Source organism: Sturnus vulgaris, chromosome 7, assembly GCF_052056855.1.
Source record: "Sturnus vulgaris isolate bStuVul1 chromosome 7, bStuVul1.hap1, whole genome shotgun sequence".
NCBI classification, from domain to species: Eukaryota; Metazoa; Chordata; class Aves; order Passeriformes; family Sturnidae; genus Sturnus; species Sturnus vulgaris.
The window spans coordinates 6,999,059-7,017,616 of record NC_142249.1 but is presented as its reverse complement, the minus strand read 5'-3'; the positions used below and the strand labels follow the sequence as shown (position 1 = coordinate 7,017,616).

The 18,558-nt window shown below is 43.8% G+C and overlaps 1 protein-coding gene across 3 annotated transcripts in view; it reads right to left on the bottom strand.

Annotated features, from left to right (window-relative positions):
• ERBB4 (erb-b2 receptor tyrosine kinase 4) overlaps window positions 1-18,558 on the bottom strand; it is a 548,792-nt gene that overhangs the window by 244,190 nt on the left and 286,044 nt on the right. For all 3 annotated transcript variants that reach the window (XM_088167659.1, XM_088167658.1, XM_088167657.1), the window contains exon 3: window positions 13,401-13,587. In XM_088167659.1, coding sequence (XP_088023785.1) covers window positions 13,401-13,587 — 187 coding nt within the window. The remainder of the gene's footprint in view (window positions 1-13,400; window positions 13,588-18,558) is intronic.

Genomic DNA, 18,558 nt, shown 5'->3' with positions numbered 1-18,558 from the left:
TACAAATCAGGCAAACCACATTTCTTTAATCCATTTAGGGTGCAAAAAGCTTACACGGCACCAGCTATCATAGCTCAAATGCTGAGTGACAATTTATGAACCAAGAACTCACAAATTTGTGGTAACTGGCACCCCTAAACCATATCTCACATCCTGTCTTTGAGAGGAATAAAGGGAAAACATGGCCCTCACTGCTCAGCAGGACGCTAGGTTAGGCTTCAGTTCCTTTGCAGGCTGTCAAGTGAAGCAGAGGTTTGACCACAAGTGTCATTTTGGGCACTTCAGATTAGCTCTAGGTGGCTGAGATAAAAAGAGCCTGTCAGCTTAGTGGCTGAAGGGACTCTAGGATGTGGCACAAAGAGACACCAAGCTCAGCCAGTGCTGAGAGGCACTGTCTGAAAATGGAAAGAAACCTTTGCTTGAGGGCTCCTAACTGTTGTTTGGCTGGGGAGCATTAAGCAGGACTGTTGAGAATTAGGTCTGCAAGCCTTTTGTTTCTCTTCCCTTCTCCAGATACCAGGAGACAGAGCACTTTGAAAAAAAAAAAAAAAAGGATTAAAGAGTCTTTTTCAAACAGCTGCCTTGCAAAAGGCAAGGTGTTTAGGCAATGGTAGTATCACTTCAAAATCAAATTTGGGGCAGGGTGAGTAGGGCACCCCAGCATCACAGTTAACAGGGCAAAGACACCTTTTCCCCCAAGGTGTCACATTGCTCTTGGCCAAATCACTAGCAGCAAATAAGAATGGCCTGTTCTTCACACACAGCTTGCACTGTTTTAACTGAAATCAGTTTTGAAGTCAAGTCAGTTCGCCAGGTATGAAATCCCAAGAGAATGTACTTAGTGCACAGACATCAATTTAGCTCATCTGAATTACTGAAGTAGGCTAAATCAATACAAGGCATTTGTAAATGGATTTAAAAGAACATTCATGTGGGGTTTGTTTCAATTTAACAAGTCACGTTAAGGAGCAATTTTATTTAAACCCGAGCAAGGTTTCTTTGTTGGCTATCCTTGAACTCTAGATTACAACTCCAATTACCCACCTAAGAAAATAGAAAGGAAAGAAACCCTTCCATGTATCTCTGAGAGAAAGTCTCCTGAGTAGAGAAACCCACAAGCAGCACTGCCACTTTGTCCTCAGAAATAAAGCAGTAAGGCTGGATAGGCCCACCGACAAAACAGTTTTTTCTATTTATACCAGAGGGCAAATTAGCAGATTAATATTTACTTCCAGCCACTGCTACCAGCCTGAAGGGGAAATGGAGCAGAATGAGGCTAGCAGAGGTCATAGCTCATTCAGCCCATCAGTGTCATCAAATTTGCTCAGCAGAGCTTTGATTACTTTCCTAAACTTCAAGGCTGGTTTGTGGCAAGACATTTTTCTAGAAAGGGAGGAATAGAAGGCTTAAAACCAAGGCCATGTTAACGTATTAATAAATCTCTCAACTAACAAAACTGTTACCTTTATTTGGGAAGCTGAATGCTTCTGAATATTAAATCAAAACCACTAGAACTGAACATCTACAAGTCTTGTTCCTGGATGAGGTGGAGGCTGCAGGGAAGTTCATGGAGCTGGAGCAGGGCTAACTGCACAGCCCATGGGGTAAAGCTGTTAGGCATTCCCAGCCATTGAAATATCCCTCTCAGCTCTTCTTTGACACACAAAGAGGAGGATGCTGCCCTGCAACCTCACCCTGTGCATACTTTAGCTCTGTGCCTGCTTTTAAGACATCAAGCCTCACTCCTAGACCAGCAGTCTCTAAAGCATGAGAGCCTCTGAGTGTCACCTTCACCTGCCAGCAGCCCTGCAGAGCACACCTGGATCAGCACTTCAGCAAACTGTGAGCAAACACCAGCCAGAGGCAACCTGTGGAATGGGGGATTTGACATCCAACTGAAGAGTGCCATGGAGGGGGGAAAAAAATTCCAAAAATTAGGGAGCATGGTATCATCATTTCAGAACAAAACACAATTAATTCCTTCTCGGTCGTGGTGAGACTGGCAGGACATGGATATGTCCTATGGATATGGATATATGTCCTATCCTATGGATACTCCAGGCTTTGGATGTCCTGCCAATGCCAATCAACATCCAGCTCTCCCAAAACACAGCTTGTACCTATTGATTCAACATGAAGGAAAATCTTTTATCAGCCCTTGTGGGCTCCTTCCACAGCCTAGAACACATTCAGCTGTGTCCAGCACAGCTTCCCCAATGACCACATTTGGGACAGGGTGCTTTGCCTTCATCCTCCCTCTATTTGCCTTACCCTTTTCTGCACTATGACTTTTTTGTTGTTATTAATAATGGTTGACTCACCTCCACATTACATTTTTTTTTATTAGTGTTTGCAACACTGCGCTCAGGATAATGGATCTTTAACTGGCTGAGGTTTGTAAAGAGTATTTGGGGAAGATGACTATTTCATGGAAAGGAAACTCAATTAACTCTACCAGAGATGAGAAAGCCATCTCTTGGGCTACACATCCCCTCTGCTTCCTGTACAATGCCAGTAAAGAGTAATTTCAGCAGGATTTGCCCTGGGCCCTCAAGCCAGGGAATGAACTCAGTCGTGACCTAAAGTTCACCACTAGTTCAGGTGAACTTATTTGATGTTGCTTTGGCTTAACAAAAAAGGAGCCAGCATGCTTTTATAAAAGAAAATTCAGTATGTAACAGATTCAATTATCATTGTTCAATTAACATGATTTATTTGATCAAAAATACAACAGTTAGTTGTTAGGACAAAGTATTAAAAGCTCTTAAATAAGACATACCTTTTTATTTTTAACAGAAAGGTGGCGCCCAGAACTTTCAGCACTTTCCCCCTTGTTTTTCTAACTGTTCCTTTCTCACAGAAGGCTTTCCTGTCCGACATTTTTCAATTTTAAAAAAGTTCCCTAAGAATCTTCCACTCACCCTAAGCCTACACACATGAGGCTGGAGGGGAAGAGCAGCAGTTTAAGCAAGAACGTCTTGAACCTCCCTACATAAACTCATCCTGCCCTTGGGTACTTTCACCCCAGAGTCACTTTGGAAGATGACTGACCTTCCTTCTGATGGAACCAGCACCCAGAGTTTTCACAGCTATTATTTTAACTATTTTAATTATTTTATTATTATTCCAACACACAGCCTGTAGCATCAATCTAAATGCATATGCAGCCGACCAGTTAAAAAACGCCAACAGGAAAAAAAGCCCCAAAGCAACTCCACAATCTCCTCTCTCCACAGTGTGGCAGACAGGGATGTCTTTGATGCTGCCCTTCCTTCTGTGCCACCCTCACCCCCCCCAGTCAAGAGTTTCAAACCCAAAGCACGTGGCTCTGCTGTTTCTGACAGGCAGAAGCAGAAGTCAGCTCCCCAAGGAATTCCAACGTGAGCACAGCATTTGTACAAGGGCTGGACGGATGGATGTGCTTTCACTTCTAAGCCTGAACGAAATGAGAGTACATCAATGAAAGTTTCACCAAGGAGAAAAAAAAAATAAAAAAAAAAAAAAAAAAAAAAAAAAGGAAAGAAAAGAAACGAAAAAAAGGCAAGGCAAAGGGGTTTCAGAGAAGACAGCCCCTTGAGCGATTTCCAAACATCAAAGAAAAAGGCCTCCAGCGTGTTCTCCTCATCTGATACCTTTGTTCCCCCACTCCACACCCGCAGGCACGTTCCTCGTGATGCTCAAAAGGCTCCTGCAGCCCCCAGACAGCTCCATGTCCACACACATTACCTGCCTCCAGCTCGGACTCCCTCACACCACTCACAGCTCATTTTCCGTGCTTGAAGCCAGGTGGGACTGACCAGGGAGTCTGGAGTCCCAGAGAACTCCAGCAGGTCTGTACCCAGCAGCCTGGCTGCTCCTGCATCCTCCGTGCAGGTACGGTCAGGTGAGTGCTGCTGCTCTGCCCTTCCTCCTGGGCCACCTGCTGTTCCCACTGATTTCCCTTTTGCACGGCTGCATTTCTGTTCTCCTCTTTCTATTCTCTTTCTATTTGCCCTTGGGGTTATCTTTTCCTGCCCATCTCAGAGGTGCAGGGCAGGGCAGATGCCTCCTGTATTTTCCCTGTTTACAGAGCACACTCATGCCTGGAACTGCTGCCCTTGGATGCATCCCGAGCAACACCTCCAATCCACTGGGGCAGGGAGGAGCACCAGAGTCAGGTCACCAAGGGTCGATTGCAATTGTCAGTCAATTGATAATTGTTATTGTCAGCTCCCTTTACTTTCCCCAGTCACAGAAAGCAGCTCCTGACAGCAAACCCTTTGCTCCCCACCAGGCACTGCTGTTACCTGCGTGCAAATTCCAAAGCCACCAAGAGTTTTCCTCAGCCTGGACACTGCAGGCAGGACCTGTGAGTGCAGCACTGAGTCTGTTGCAACTCTTACAGACTAACACCCAACACATCCTCGTGCCAGCAGTGATTCCCTTTCACATCCCAGGGGACAAAGCTTGTGTGATCCAACTCCGTTTCAGATAATCTCTCGATGACCCGCTGCTCAGTGCATTGCCTGCATTGCTGCACATCTGCAGACCAACCCAAGCTGCAAATACCCCATGGAGGCTTTGATGAGACTGGTCCCTGTGCTGGGCAGGCTGAGACTTTGTGACACTGCAGGAAACAAGGAACAAGCCGGCTGTGCTGGAGCCCTGCCTCTGCCAGCCTGTGTGACACTCACCCCTATGTTGAGTGTTTGGGGGCTGCTCTGTCTCCCCTGTCTGCAGGGCCTTTCCTGGAGCTAAATGCAGCAAAGGAAAGTTTTTGGTTCATTGCCTCTCCAGTCCCTCCATAAAGGGTTTCTAAGGAATTTCTCTCTGCGGCAAATGACATGAAAAAATGAACGGGCATGAAAAAATCCTAGGGACACCAACTACTTCCAACATGTAAACCTGGGGGTCTGATCCAACCTTCTTTAAACTCAGGACTTCTTTTTTTTTTTTGCAATGAATGGTGACCTTAACCCGAATTTATTACTTCTATAGGCTGGCAAGAAAAGCTAGGAAAAAAAGAGCTCACTCTTGAACTTGGGTTTAAATGCAGGTCTGTGAGCGTATGCTGCTTTCCAGACCTGTGTGCAAGGTCACTGAAATGCCTCTGCTGAGCTTTAAGTTAAGGCACTGCATTGACACCTGACCATTTTGAGCCCTAGAAGTCAGCAGCTCCACAGGGCTGGAGGCTGTTCCCTCTGCCCCACCAGTGGCTCACAGCTCATGTCCCCACTGTGGATGGTGACAACTGGACTATCCTGCTCAGCAACTTGCCTTTGGCCAAGGAGTGCTAATAGATTATATTCCCCATGTAACACAAGACTTTAATTACTTTACAAAAGCACAAAATTCCTTGTCAGCTGTAGCCTGTCAGAAGGAAATGAGAAAATCAATGAATTCAGAAGACTGTAGAGAGAAAGGGGGGAAAAAAATAAAAAACTCAAACCAAGCAACAAACACTGAAAGTAATGCTTCTTTCATTTATCTGAAGAAGATATACTACTGGAGCAGCAAGGATTTAAATGTCTAGAACACCTAGTCAAGACATAGCCTAGGCTTGAGAAAACAATTCAGCTGTTCCTTTCTTTCCCAGGCCGGTGGGAAGCTGGGATATCTATTTGTTCAGTAGGGCTGTCACTATAAACTGTACAATCCTTCCCAACTGTAACGCTTACTGCACTTTACTTAAGTTATAGTGCAGCTCAGCACAGGTCTGTGTGCCAAAGTTGGATATTTTGAAATGCCTCCCATTCCTGACCCGTGTGATTGAAATGGAGGGATTACTCTGTTCAGATGTTTAACTCCCTGTGAAGCATGCAGACACAGAAATCCCCGTGCTGCTGAAGCTCTCGAGTCACAGAAGCCAGGCAAAGCTACTCCATTACCACTGGGCTTCAGTATTACTGGAGTTATCTTGATTGCCCACATTTCCAGAAAGCTAAAGGGTGATTCACACCTCCAGAACATGGAGAATTTCTCGCTTCATAAGTGAAAAATGCACAGATAGAACTACTGCAGAGAGGTGAAAGAGAGAAATTGCCAAGGAAAAATACAGTGAGTGGTGTTATTATTTTACATGGCATTATCAGGTAACAATGGCAACAAACCTGGATGCATTTTTAATGAAATTTAAACTAACGTTTGACAGTGTTAAAGTTGAATCCCACATCACACCAGATCCTCTCTGAATAGCATTTTCAATGACACCCTCAAAATTGGTCTAATTAAAGCAGGCAAGCAGTATTTGCTCTGTTGTAGAAGCAGTATGAATCACAAAATAAAGCTGCAGATGTGGAGACTGCTGCAGGGCTAGGAAGGATTTCCTCCATCTACCCTAGACCCAAGTCTTTACCTGCAGACCCTTCTTTACCCAGCAGCCACAACATTAAGACTCTGAAAGCCCAGGGAAACATGCTTCTGTTTGCAGAGACCATAGTTCAGACGGGATTGATCTGCTGGGTTATTCAGGGCCCAAGTGGTGTGGTCAGCACCATTCCCAAAGCCAGCAAGGCTGGATGCTGGCTCAAGGATCCCTGGCCAGAGCTCCTGAGGCAGACATGCCTTGACTCAGCTGTCATTAGCTGCTATTAATCCTGGCAGAGCACCCTGTACACAACATCCTTAAAAGGGCTTAAGTGGATGTTAGGCACTAGTTAACTTATAAATTAAAGTATGAATTAAATTATCCACTGGAGGAAGTAAATGGCAATTTAAATTTCAGTTCATTACAAAGTCAAAGCAAGTAAGCCAATTTACACCAGATAAGGATTTAGCCTGCTTTCTCCTCCCCTTGATTTTAACCCTGTTTTGTTGCAGGAGAGGCTGTGTGACATGAAGTTACTCTGCTGCATGACAGTACTGGCTCATGAGAATAATTCTGTGCATTACTTTCATTAAGCTGGTTTAGACCATTTTCAATAGATGTGACTCCTAGTTCATGTGAAAGCACTGGGGGGAAGGGGAATACCAGCACACATGGGGGATCCTTTGAATTTCCAGTTAAAAACATTTACCAGTATATCCTTATTTGAATGAGCTTTTTGCTTAAATCCTTGCCATAGTCATTCCAAACAAGGTTGCAGATTTCTAACACTATAAACAGATTCAAAAACAGTGAAGTGCTCTGAAATAAAGAAAACAGAGCATAATTTGTTGATCAATGAGTTGCAAAGAATCACAGACATTAGTTGTATTATTTAGCATGAAAAAGGCATATCCAAACCCTCCAGAGACACTGCACAAAATTCTAGCTTTGCTGAAATTTAAAACCCAATGTCCCACCTTTGTTACTGGACAAAATAAACTCATGAATATAAATCTCACAACGCTCAAAATCTGTGTTTATTTCTGGCCGTATAAAACACAGTTTTTTTGCCTTGCTAAGACCTGTGAGCAATTTTGTGCCAGCTGGAGGCAGTTGCTCCTCAGCTTGCAGGTCCCTTATCTGGGATTCCTCAGGGCCACATCTGCAGCCCAGGAGAGCCTGGAAGCGTTCCCAGGCATTGATGCCAAGGGGCAGGGAGCAGCCTGAGCCCGTGCTCCCACTGCCACCTGGGATGGGTCCTGGGCCAGCCACACCTGTGGTGGCTGAGGAGAGCAGCAGCTGGAATGGTGTGGGAAATGGAAAAGGTAGAAAACTCTCAGAAAGCAAATCTCAGAATGCAGGAATGCTGAAGATGCAAGGACAAGAAACAATAAGGCTATGAGCTGAGTAGAATCAGGCCTTAGGAAAATGTTAAGCAAGATAGAAGAAATCTGTAAGTTTAATAATGAAGCTTTATGCATTGTTTTTAAGCTATTACAAGCCAGCATTGTTCAAAGCAAGATGTACGTGCAGCTTTATTAATTGGCTTAAGCAAACACTTGTCAGCTTTTAACATTATGCTGTTGGCTAGAAAGTTGTTAAAAGATCTTGTAACAAAGAGAATTTTGGATGTTGTTGTCACAGCAAGGGCTTTCACCATCTCCCGTGTCTCACCTTGTAAAATGAGGCTGATGAATAAAAGCTCTAAGGCTGCCGTATCTGCATCCCCGTCCTGTTGTTGCTACATATATAATGTACATGATATCATAATAATATCTACAGATAATCCGACAGAATGGGATGATTTTTTTTTTCCTCAGAGAAGAGTCGAACAGGGGGAGAAAAGACAGACATGCTCTAGCAGGCACACCTGCATTTATGAGCCTGAGGGCAGCTCCAAGCCTCGTTCCCTCTCTCTACAGGGACGGGGTGAGCAAGCAGGACTCAGGGCTGGCTCTTTACATGTCCCCGAGGTCTGTGGCACCACCCAGAGAATCCTCCACGCTTCCCTGGGGAAAGGAGGTGTTCCTCCCTCTTCTCCTCCCCCCTGGCTCTCCACAGAGCTGTGCTGGGATACCGATACCTCCGTGAGCAGCTCCAAGGACCCGGGAGAGGAGCACACCTGGGCGGTCCCGGAGCCACTGCAGCTTCTCCTACACAGAGCTCCTGCAGCAGCCCCGCACGCAGAGGGGCAGAAGGGATTTAGAAACCAATTCCTCACGCCTCCGTGTATCCTAGCAACCCCTCTCCGAGGTTACAGATGCCATACCTGGCCCACCTGTTGCACAGCCAGCCTGAGGCAAGCTACACATCGCTTCCTTCCCGGCTCATGAAGGAATGTGGCAATTCACAGAATTCACAGAATCACACAAGATTGGAAGAGATCTCCAAGATCATCGAGTCCAACCCATGCCCTAGTGTAGCCGTGGAAAGGGGTTTTAACCCTTTAAGTGCAGCAGAAATAAGATGCACAGCTACATGGTCATCTGTCATGACAAGAAGAAAGAGACAAGTTTATTCAGAAACACACTTGGTTTTATAGCATGACTCGCAATTCCAAGAGTAGAGAAAAGGTGATTGGTTCAGAGAGAAGACACCCCATTCCCAGGGCCTGGGCACACACCACAACAGGTGTTCTATCTGTGTTATTAATTCCTTTTTATTTTGACCAAATTATCACCCTGGGAGAAATTCTCCCCAGCCTTGAGCTGGACCAGCTTATCGGCTGGGAACAGAGCTGAGAAGCTCCAGCCTGGAATATTTTTCAGGCTGTAATTTTCTTATTTTCTCAACATGTGTCCCACACCCTAACACCTCAACTAGACCATGGCACTGAGTGCCACATCCAGTCTTTTTTTAAACACATGCAGGGATGGTGACTCCACCACCTCCCCAGACAAAGCATTCCAGTACTTGATCACTCTTGCTGTGAAAAACTTTTCCCTAATATCCAACCTAATTTTCCCTTTCTGCAGCCTGTCACACACAGGCACCCCTGGACACCAGGAACTCCTTCATGTCTTTCCTGTGCCTTGCTGGCACAGGTTTTGTGGTCAAGGTAAGAAAAAGTGGGTGGCCTTAATCCCTGCTGCAAAAATGCCTGGTGTGCCATCACTCGGGTGCTGTGCAGACATCCAAGCACGATTTCCAAAAGAATTTTAGGTCCAAAAAAGGCACAGTGGACAAACTTGACTCCTCTCATGTCCTTCCCTCCAACTGCAATATAATTAAAGTAAATGATCTTGTTAAGGAAAAAAGACAAAAAACTGCTCGAAAAGCAACCTCTTTAAGGAGTGATGCCACTCCAAAGTACACTATAGAATTTTCAGTTTCTTTTTTGGGGGGGAAAAAATACTGAAAACATTATAGAAATAACTCTCAAACATTAAAATTTTGCTCTGCAGAAAAATAACCCCCAAATTTAATCAGAAATTAAGGTATATAAAATCAATTACAAAAATCTGTTGAAGGAGAAATTTACAATTTTACAATATTTGCTTTCTACACCTGTGAAAATGTTCCTTTCTTTATGATTCTCCTGCTCATCGAATTAGATTTCCTTTGTTTGGCTATCACTGATCAAGCAGTTTAAGCTGCAATACCATTTCTCACTTGTACCTCAGTTATCTGACTTTATCATCTGTTAATTTATTAATCTCATTCCTGAAAAACAAACGAAGAAAACCCCTAAATATTTAGCTGTGCGTTTGTTTCTTTTTTATGTTACTGCACTTATCACTGCTAAGTCCACTTCATTCTAATATATTCAAAGAATTCAAAGGATGCATGGAACCTGCTGTCCCCGAGGCCAGTAGGGAAGATGAGGTTATCACTGCTCAAAGACACATAATTTGCTGTATATCTCTCTTATGCATCTTCACAGAGGAAAATATGGGATAGTTCCTAACTGGTTCTGGCACCTGGGTGTCACCCCACTTTCCCCTCTCTGCAGATAAATGCTGCAATAGATGCGGCCATCAGTGTGTTTGGAGTTCTCCCAGTGTGAGCACCGATGGTTCCCTTTCACTGGTGATGTGCAGTGCTCCGGGCAATGACTGGGAGGAGCTGGCACACCTTGTCCCTCAGCACCACTCACTCTGCTCGTCTCAGCCTGAAGAATACAGCCAAGCATGTCAAACCCTGCTTTTACGTCCAGGATGTCAAACCCTCCTTTTCACGGTGAGGCTTCTTGGCAGCTGGATGTGCACACTGAGATGAGTCCAGCTGAGATGGCAGCAGCCACTTCATTAGTTCAGTGTCAGTTCCGTTTTGATATGTTTGTGGAACCATTGACTAAGTTTTTACAACAGGAGAGAACAGGATTTTTATAGCTAAGATTTTTTGCAAGTGTCACATGCATTTTAGGACATAGTCCTGGGCTGAGCTATACAAACAAAACTCCCTTGTGGTTTGACAGGCATCATGAGTGAGAACTGGATCATGTTTTCTTTGTAAGATAAAACTAACTGCCTTCACAGCTGTCATTTTTTTTTATAGTGCAAGGGAGGAAATTCAAGCATTTAAAGTTACATTTAAATATGAAAACTTGATAGACATATCTGGCAATAAAAACACAGCTGTTAACAACACATAGAAAATACTGCAGTGGTACAGCACAGGAGACTGAAACCCTGTGTCTGAGGAGAATCTGCAGGTGAGAGCAGCCTCCTCATTTATTTAACACAGGGAGTAGGGCTCGTGTTTGTACACTGTACAGCACTAGGCAGAAATACCCTCAGGAGCCTATCATCCAGCACTGCACGAATAAAAAACAGAATTTCCCAAACTCCTGTGAACAAGGCATGAGCCTGGAATGACAATTCTTCACATGCAGGACAAGAACCATGTTATATTTTAGTCAAGTGGAAGAGCTGCACGATTCAAAGCCAGTCTCTTCAAATCTGCAGTGGACTTGAAGAATGCGAGCTCTCGGGGGCTGCTTTAGCAGCTCACCCATGGTTTCTGGGCTAAAACTAAAAACTAGGCTCAGATACAGCTGATCCATCACAGCCTTGCAACATCACCCACTCCCACATCCACCAGTTATTTTCATGCAGCTACTAGTGCTAAGGATGTGTCGGGAAAATTAATGAAGTATGAACACGCTGCGGGAAGAGCGTGCACAGCAAGAGGGGGGTGTGGGTTAAAATAGCCCCGTGCATCTCAACCAGTGCACAAAATGGTCAGAGAACAGCTGCTGGAGAGACTCATGAGGCACTGGCATGTTGTCTAGAAAACATTAAGAGTGTTTTCAAGCACACACTGGCTCACATTCAGCACACAGAAGCTATTTTAAGTGCTCCATGGAGACAAGCTGGTGTTATTAGGGCACTTTTCTTCTAGAAGACAACAATTCATTTCAAGTCCAATAATCCATCAGAGGCCTTTGTAAACACCTAAATCAGAAGAAGTGGATGTGATGATCTCATGTTGGGAGAGATTCACAGGCTGCTTTTCTTAAGACATTTCAAATGAAAATGAAACCACTTGCTGGGCTGGTGCTGTGTGTGTCATGTCACAGCAGCTCCCACAGGGCATCTCTGCAGTCTGAGGAACTGCCAATTGGCACAGGGATGCTGGTTCATGAAGAAAATTTGAACAGAAGTCCACAAGGTAAGTTTTTTTTTACCCTAGTGAGCAGCAAAGCCATAGCTAAATGAGCCCTAAGAGTACAACTCTCACCTGGCAGAACCACCTCAGACCAAGAGGAAAGACTTCCATCATCCTCTGGCCTTGACCTCACCTCTCTGTCTCAGTTTCACCCAGCCAAGTATCTTTACAAGGCATTTTGAGACTCAAAGACCAGAAAACATGCACAAAGAAAGAGATAATGCTGTTATCACCCAATGCTGTGGCTCTGTATGGTGTGAAGGCATAGACAGTCACAATGAACTCCCTATGCCAGAAATGTGGAAAGAAATATGGGAACAGAGGAGGAAGAAATTGGATTATGACAGTGACAGAGTGAAGAGTATTTGATGGCAGGGATTTAGGGACATTTGGGAAGTACTCTGATATTGGCATGATGGTCTCAGTAAAGAAAATTGTCAAGAATATGACCAGAGGAAAGAGCCTAATCAGAGTCATTCAAAATTGGTTTATTTTGTAAAATATTTCAGGCTTTCTTTACCCTCCTGTTTTTGAAAGCCTTGCTGTACAGCCAGGTGAGGCTGAAGAGGGAACTGTAAGCACTTGTGCTACTCTGAATACTAATAGACAAAAAAAGCAGAGGGAAGGGTGTCTAAATATAGTTCAGAAGGCTCCCACCTCTCCATACTGAGGTTCAATCTCTACAGCCAGCTCAGGTCAGTGATCTTCAGTCACCTTTCAGCCACTACCAGATACAAGGGCACATCCAAATTACCAGTTTAGGGTAGAAATTACCATAGTTGATGAGGAACCAGGTATAAATAAAATACTTCCAGTGAACTCCCTAAGAAGATCCACTGCCTGCTCTTTATTAAATTACAGTCCATTGATATTTAGCAAGTTTTAATCTCCCAAACCACTGACTCTGGATCTTCAGATGGAGGAAATGAATTGTTGATCTATCCCATAGCATGATCCAGCCCTGAATTTACAGGTAAACATGAAGCTGTGGACTTTGCTTACATTTTTGGCTCAAAAAAAGAAGCACTTTTTCTCACTATATGTAATGCACTATTTTTGCTTAGAAAAGGGAGTTCTAAAATTAAATAAACCAAAGATTCAGAGGCACAGGGGATGCTAAAGCTAAGGTAACTTGGCAGAAAATACCCAGCACCTGAAGGAACAGGTGTGCAATAATGAAGGATCACAAGGAAACCCAACATGCTCGTGGTATCGAGACACAAAGTTCACATACTCTTTCAACAACTGTTTTTGCTTCAAATATGCTCTTGCCATGACTCTCATGGGCAGCCTTTGATCATTATGGAGAGAAGTACTTTTGTGAACCAAAAAAATGATGCACCAACAAACCCCTCAGAGAACACACAGCTGCCAGGCTCCGGTGGTACCTCAGTCTCCTGCAGGATGCAAGTGACTGAAAACACTGAGGAAATACTCAACAAACTCTTTTTTTTTTTTTTTTTTTCCTTGCAACTAATCCACCACATTGCCAAGTTTCACTTACCCGTCAGGTTCCTCAAGCCAAGCTCCCTGAGGCCAAAGTTGCCATCCTTTCTGTAGTTAAGGAATATGGCCAGAGCGTATCGCTCCTCGTAGAGCTTGGTCCCGCGGACGATGCGCAGGTTCTCCAGGGGCAGGTATTCAAACTGGTTCAAAGCCACCAACACGTAGCCTGTGACTTCTCGGATAGACTGCAAGGCAGGAATGAAACAAACACATCAGCCATGAATTCACCACACAGTGGAAGCTTCAGCACAAGATGCTGCTACACAAGACAAAAAAAAAAAAAAAAATAAAACACACAGAAAACTAATTCTGTTCCAACTTAATGATTTCAAGCACATCCCTGTTTTAATTTTAGTGAGTTTACTGGGAATAGCTGTTAAAAAGAGAGAAAATAAAGAGGTAGCCGTTTTTATCAGAAATTCACTGTAAGGTATTAAGGATTCACAAAAGGATGACTTTGCCCAGCTCAAAGCAGAGAGCAGGTCAGGGGCCTCTGCAGTACATGAACAGAATCCACTGGGGCAATGCCACAGTTCAGATGAGATGAGTGTCTGCAAGTTACTGTGTGTTGTACAGTGTATTTCAGGGTGGGACTGAAGAGTCATTACATGGAAAACACCTCTGGAAGAGCTCACCATCAAAGAGGAACGGGTGGGAGACAGGGGGGGCCACTTTGGAAGGGGAAATAAAGATAACACATATATATTAATACCCTCTTTGTGTACTTTCAAACGGAACTGATCACTGAACATTTGCAAAGATTTGTCTCCAAGTTTCATCTGGCAGTGCTGGAACCATCCACGCCCATATATCCCTGTCTTCAATCAAAAGTGCCACCCAAACCTTTAGCAAAATGTCTGCTGCACCTTTGAGTTGGCCAAAATCTTCATTGGCTTTAGATGAACTGCTCAAGAACCCTCCTGCTCATATTCAGGAATTGACTGCCTGGGCTGGAAAGGGAAAAAACACCCCAAAACCCAGTAACTAGAAAAACTCTTTTGAAGTCCAAAGTATTAACAGAACTAAGATGTTGTTAGGAAAAAAAAAAAACAACAGAATGCCCAAAACCAGAGAAATATGCTCCTTTAGAAAATAAAGTTCATTCTAAGGAATTGAAAGAAATGTCCTAGAAATGTGCAAATGCCTTTGAAAAATGTCATTTCAACACTCACAATGACCCCACCATTCTCAGCAGGTCTTGGTGCAGGATGGATGCTCCTGGAAACAGAATATCCGTGTTGGAGAGAATCTCCTGAGTCTGTTTCTCACCTAACCCTGTGCCTGTAGCCACTGCATGGTGCTGTGTTTGTGTGTGTGTGCATATTTTAACAGCCAGAAATTGATACCACTACTTGTGTGCTTAAGTGGCTGCACGCACTTCTCCCTTCCCTTTGGCAAAGTCAATACCTTAAACAAAACACTGAAAGAAAAATTCTGCTCAGGGTAACGTGCCCAGACTACAACCAACATGATGGGGACTCCAGTCGATACTGTAATAAAAACAACCCGACAAGTAACAGCAGGCAGAGAATTCAATGTGTCGTGTGTGTATCATTAATAAAGAGAGGCAGCAATGGATTTGCAGCACCAAGGACAGGATCCTGCTTTGCTGCTTCAGCACTTTGCCATGATTTCACATTTAAGTGTGCACAAGCCTTTTAATTAGGCTTATAAAAGCCTGCAAGGTTATTAATACGTGTGGCAGTGTTCATAAGGAATGATTTCTAGGCCACAAAATCTAGCTGTCCTTCTGAAGTCAAGCATTTGTACTCAGCTGAAGCTGCTGAAAAAGCTGTGGAGCCATTTCCAGACTTGCTTGGCACCTAAACCAAGGCCAAGTCCTAAACCAAGTCCTGACAGGACTCAGATGAGAACCCAGGGAGTGGAGGTAGTGGAGAAGCATGGTTCAGCAGCTAAGTATTAAATGTAGAGCTGCATCCCACCCTGGGACACTGATTCCATTATAATCAGAAGCTTTAGAGCACTTTCATGATAGCTCTTTGCCTTCAGATATTTGAGCTTAGCCAGTTCGGTCAGGGATTTGCTTTTCATCATATGCAAAAATTTCTTTAAGCTGGCTTTTTTAGCAGCTCCTCAGAATTCAGGAAATACTTAAATTACACTCATGGCTTCAGTTTCTCCACTGATATTCTAGGGATACTGTAATTGCTCTAATTAATTTAAATGGATGTTTAACTTGGAATTGAGTGGAAAAAATTAAAAGCAGTTCCAAAATTGCATCTGAACAGGTCCTCCCTGCCAATTGTTGTCACTTATAACCACATTTTCTATTTTTAGGGTATGTCTTACTGCCAAACAGCAATTCCACCTGGAAGGGCTGCAATTCAGCACAGAACTGAAATGCCCCACACACACACAGAGCAGCAAATCTTCATTCAAAACTTGGGAGAAAAAAAAACAGCCAAAAAAAAGTCCAAAACAAAACAATAGTCCACCAGAGAAAATGACAAAGTTCTGTTGTTGATAATTGTGAACTGCCTCAGAAGCCCTGCACTTTGTTTGGCTTAACCAACTGAAATGACAAATTATGGCAAGTATTTTGATTGACCAACCAGAAGGTTCTTTGCAGTCCCATGGCTTCCACCATATTGCAATACACATTTATTTGCTGGAGACACTACCATGTTCATGCTTGCAAAACAAAATTATGAAAATAAACCCAAAAGAGTTTCTCATTTCCTAGGAAACAACCACCTGACCAACGAAATCTAGTAGTCTTTTATATTAGGACAGGGCTTCATTTTGGGTTTAAATTGAAATAGGAATGAAAAATGCAGAACAATAACCTGCTTTGAAGGATGGCTTCTGACTAGTTTCTGGTTTGCAGGGTGTTTTCTGACTGGTCCATATTGAAAAAAAAATGCACTGGGAATGCAGAAGACATCTCAAGTTTTGGCCACTCCCAGCCAACACTGTCACTTTGCCAGGCACTGCAAGTTTTAATTTGACTCTGGCTGCAAATGGACACCTGCCCACTTGGAGCTCACTCCCAGCCCTGCTGGAGTCACTGCAGAGATACCTGTTGGCTTCCACACTGACACACAAATCCTCCTGCCAGGTGGGACCAGCAGCCACATCTCCTCCCCTGCACCTCGGGCCAAGGTCAGGCATGACTGGGACCTCTCATCCCTTCAATTCCAGGCTGGACACTTTCCTGGGCAGGTATCCTGGACTCAGGTATCCTGGACTCAGGTATCCTGGACTCAGGTATCCTGGACTCAGGTAACCTGGACTCAGGTATCCTGATGCTCTGGTTGAGCTGCTCTGCTCCAGCTTCCATCTGTGTTCCAAGAAGGTGGAGTGGCTCACAACAGTGAGTGCCATCTCTCAGGCTGATTTTCCTGCTAGGGCTTGCAGGCACTTGCAAAAACACATTTCCCATCAGTCTGTCCCTCAGGAAAGACAAAAAGGAAACTGAGCCTGTCGAGCATCAGCCCCTGGGTAAGGACAAGCTTCCAGCAGAAAGAAAAGGAGTGCCAGGGGGAAAAAAATATCAATCCTTGATATATCTAATGCCTCATGAGCTGCTTAAAAAACACACCAAACACAGGGTCCTGATATATAAACCAGGAAAAAAGCCCTTTATCTCCATTTTCAGACAGGAGATGAGCACTTGTACTCCACAGTTTGCTGTCCAGGACTGTCCTGCACCCCAGGAATAGCCATGTCATTCTATTAACCCATTTCCTAACACACTCTACAAGCCCCAACATAGCCAATTTTTTGGTTTTTAAACATAAAAAAGCTACCCTGTGATAAGAACAGAGCCAGTGAAGATGCTGCCCCTCCCCAGGGGTGCACGCCAAGATGGGCAGCCCTGCAGAGGGTGAGGAAGAAACTCAAAATGACACCAAAAGCAAAAGAGTTCTTTCTGGAGGTTCTTTTTCAGGTGATGAACTGTAAAAATGAGCTCTAGACAGCCCATTCCCTTAATTACAACTAATATTAGCTGAGCACAGATGAAGCACTTGAAGCTCCCAACAGCAAAACCAGAATTATCCTGTCAGCTGGGAGTAAATGAGAGTAAAATTGTGCCCTGGCATCTTAAATCGTCCTTTGGTTCGAATCAAGTGAATCTGAGTGAAGCAGAGCAAAATAACAGCGAAAGCTTCATCATTCCGCCCAGAAAAACAGATCAATGAACGATTAGGGAAGCTGATGTTTCTTATAAACACTACCAAGGCTTCTTAACATCCATCAGCAAGGCTGGGCTGTGGCAGAGGCACCGAACTCTATTGTGGGGTTTATTTCAGCTGCAGACACATTTATCCACTCGCTGAACCTGATCTAGTCATGTCCCTGCTGCCTCAGCTGACCAGACACTTGTCCCCAGCTCGGAGTCAGAGCAACAAAAACCTGCCACAGGGGTCAGCTCACACTTGTGGGACCACTGACAATTAATTCTCTTTTAGGGTGGTTTCCCCTTTTCCATAAAAACAAAGAACATTTGGATCTACTTAAATCTCACTTGAAAGCACCAGTAAGTACAAGCACAGGAGGGGAGGATCACCTGGAGAACAAGTGTGTTTAATTCACAAACATTAAAAGTGGACTTGAACAGAGTATCTCACATTTTGCTTTCTTATCAATTAAAAAGCATGCATTTGTATCTGGTGAGAACTGCCCAACATCCAACCGGCCCAATTTTGAGGAAACAAATTTTTATTACTAGGAAAAAAACCCACAATAAAGCAAAATCAACACCTGTCTAAATAAGTTCAAAAATTCAGTCAGGCATGTTTGTGAGCATGCTGGTAACCATCAATTAATTTTCTTCTTTTTTTATTTTCGTCCATACATTTTTGCCCATGCAATGCAACACACCTGTCACTGTCACAATTTAAAAAATCATGTTTATTGAATAACACTAAAGTAGTCTCTAAGCAGCTAGATAACTTTCAATTCTAACTCTGGGAGAAATAATAAAAACAAAAACGTGGAAACAGCAATTTATAGAGCTCAATTAGCTGTTCCATGCATTGCTCATTGAGGTTATGAATTTCTAATGACACGAGAAGCTGAGATTTTCAAAGCAGTTCAGGTATTTATGGGATCCAACCTTTGCCAGCTTGTCTCAAAGCCTCATCTTTGAGATGACAAAAGATTTGGCACTTCTACCATGAGAAATATGTGGC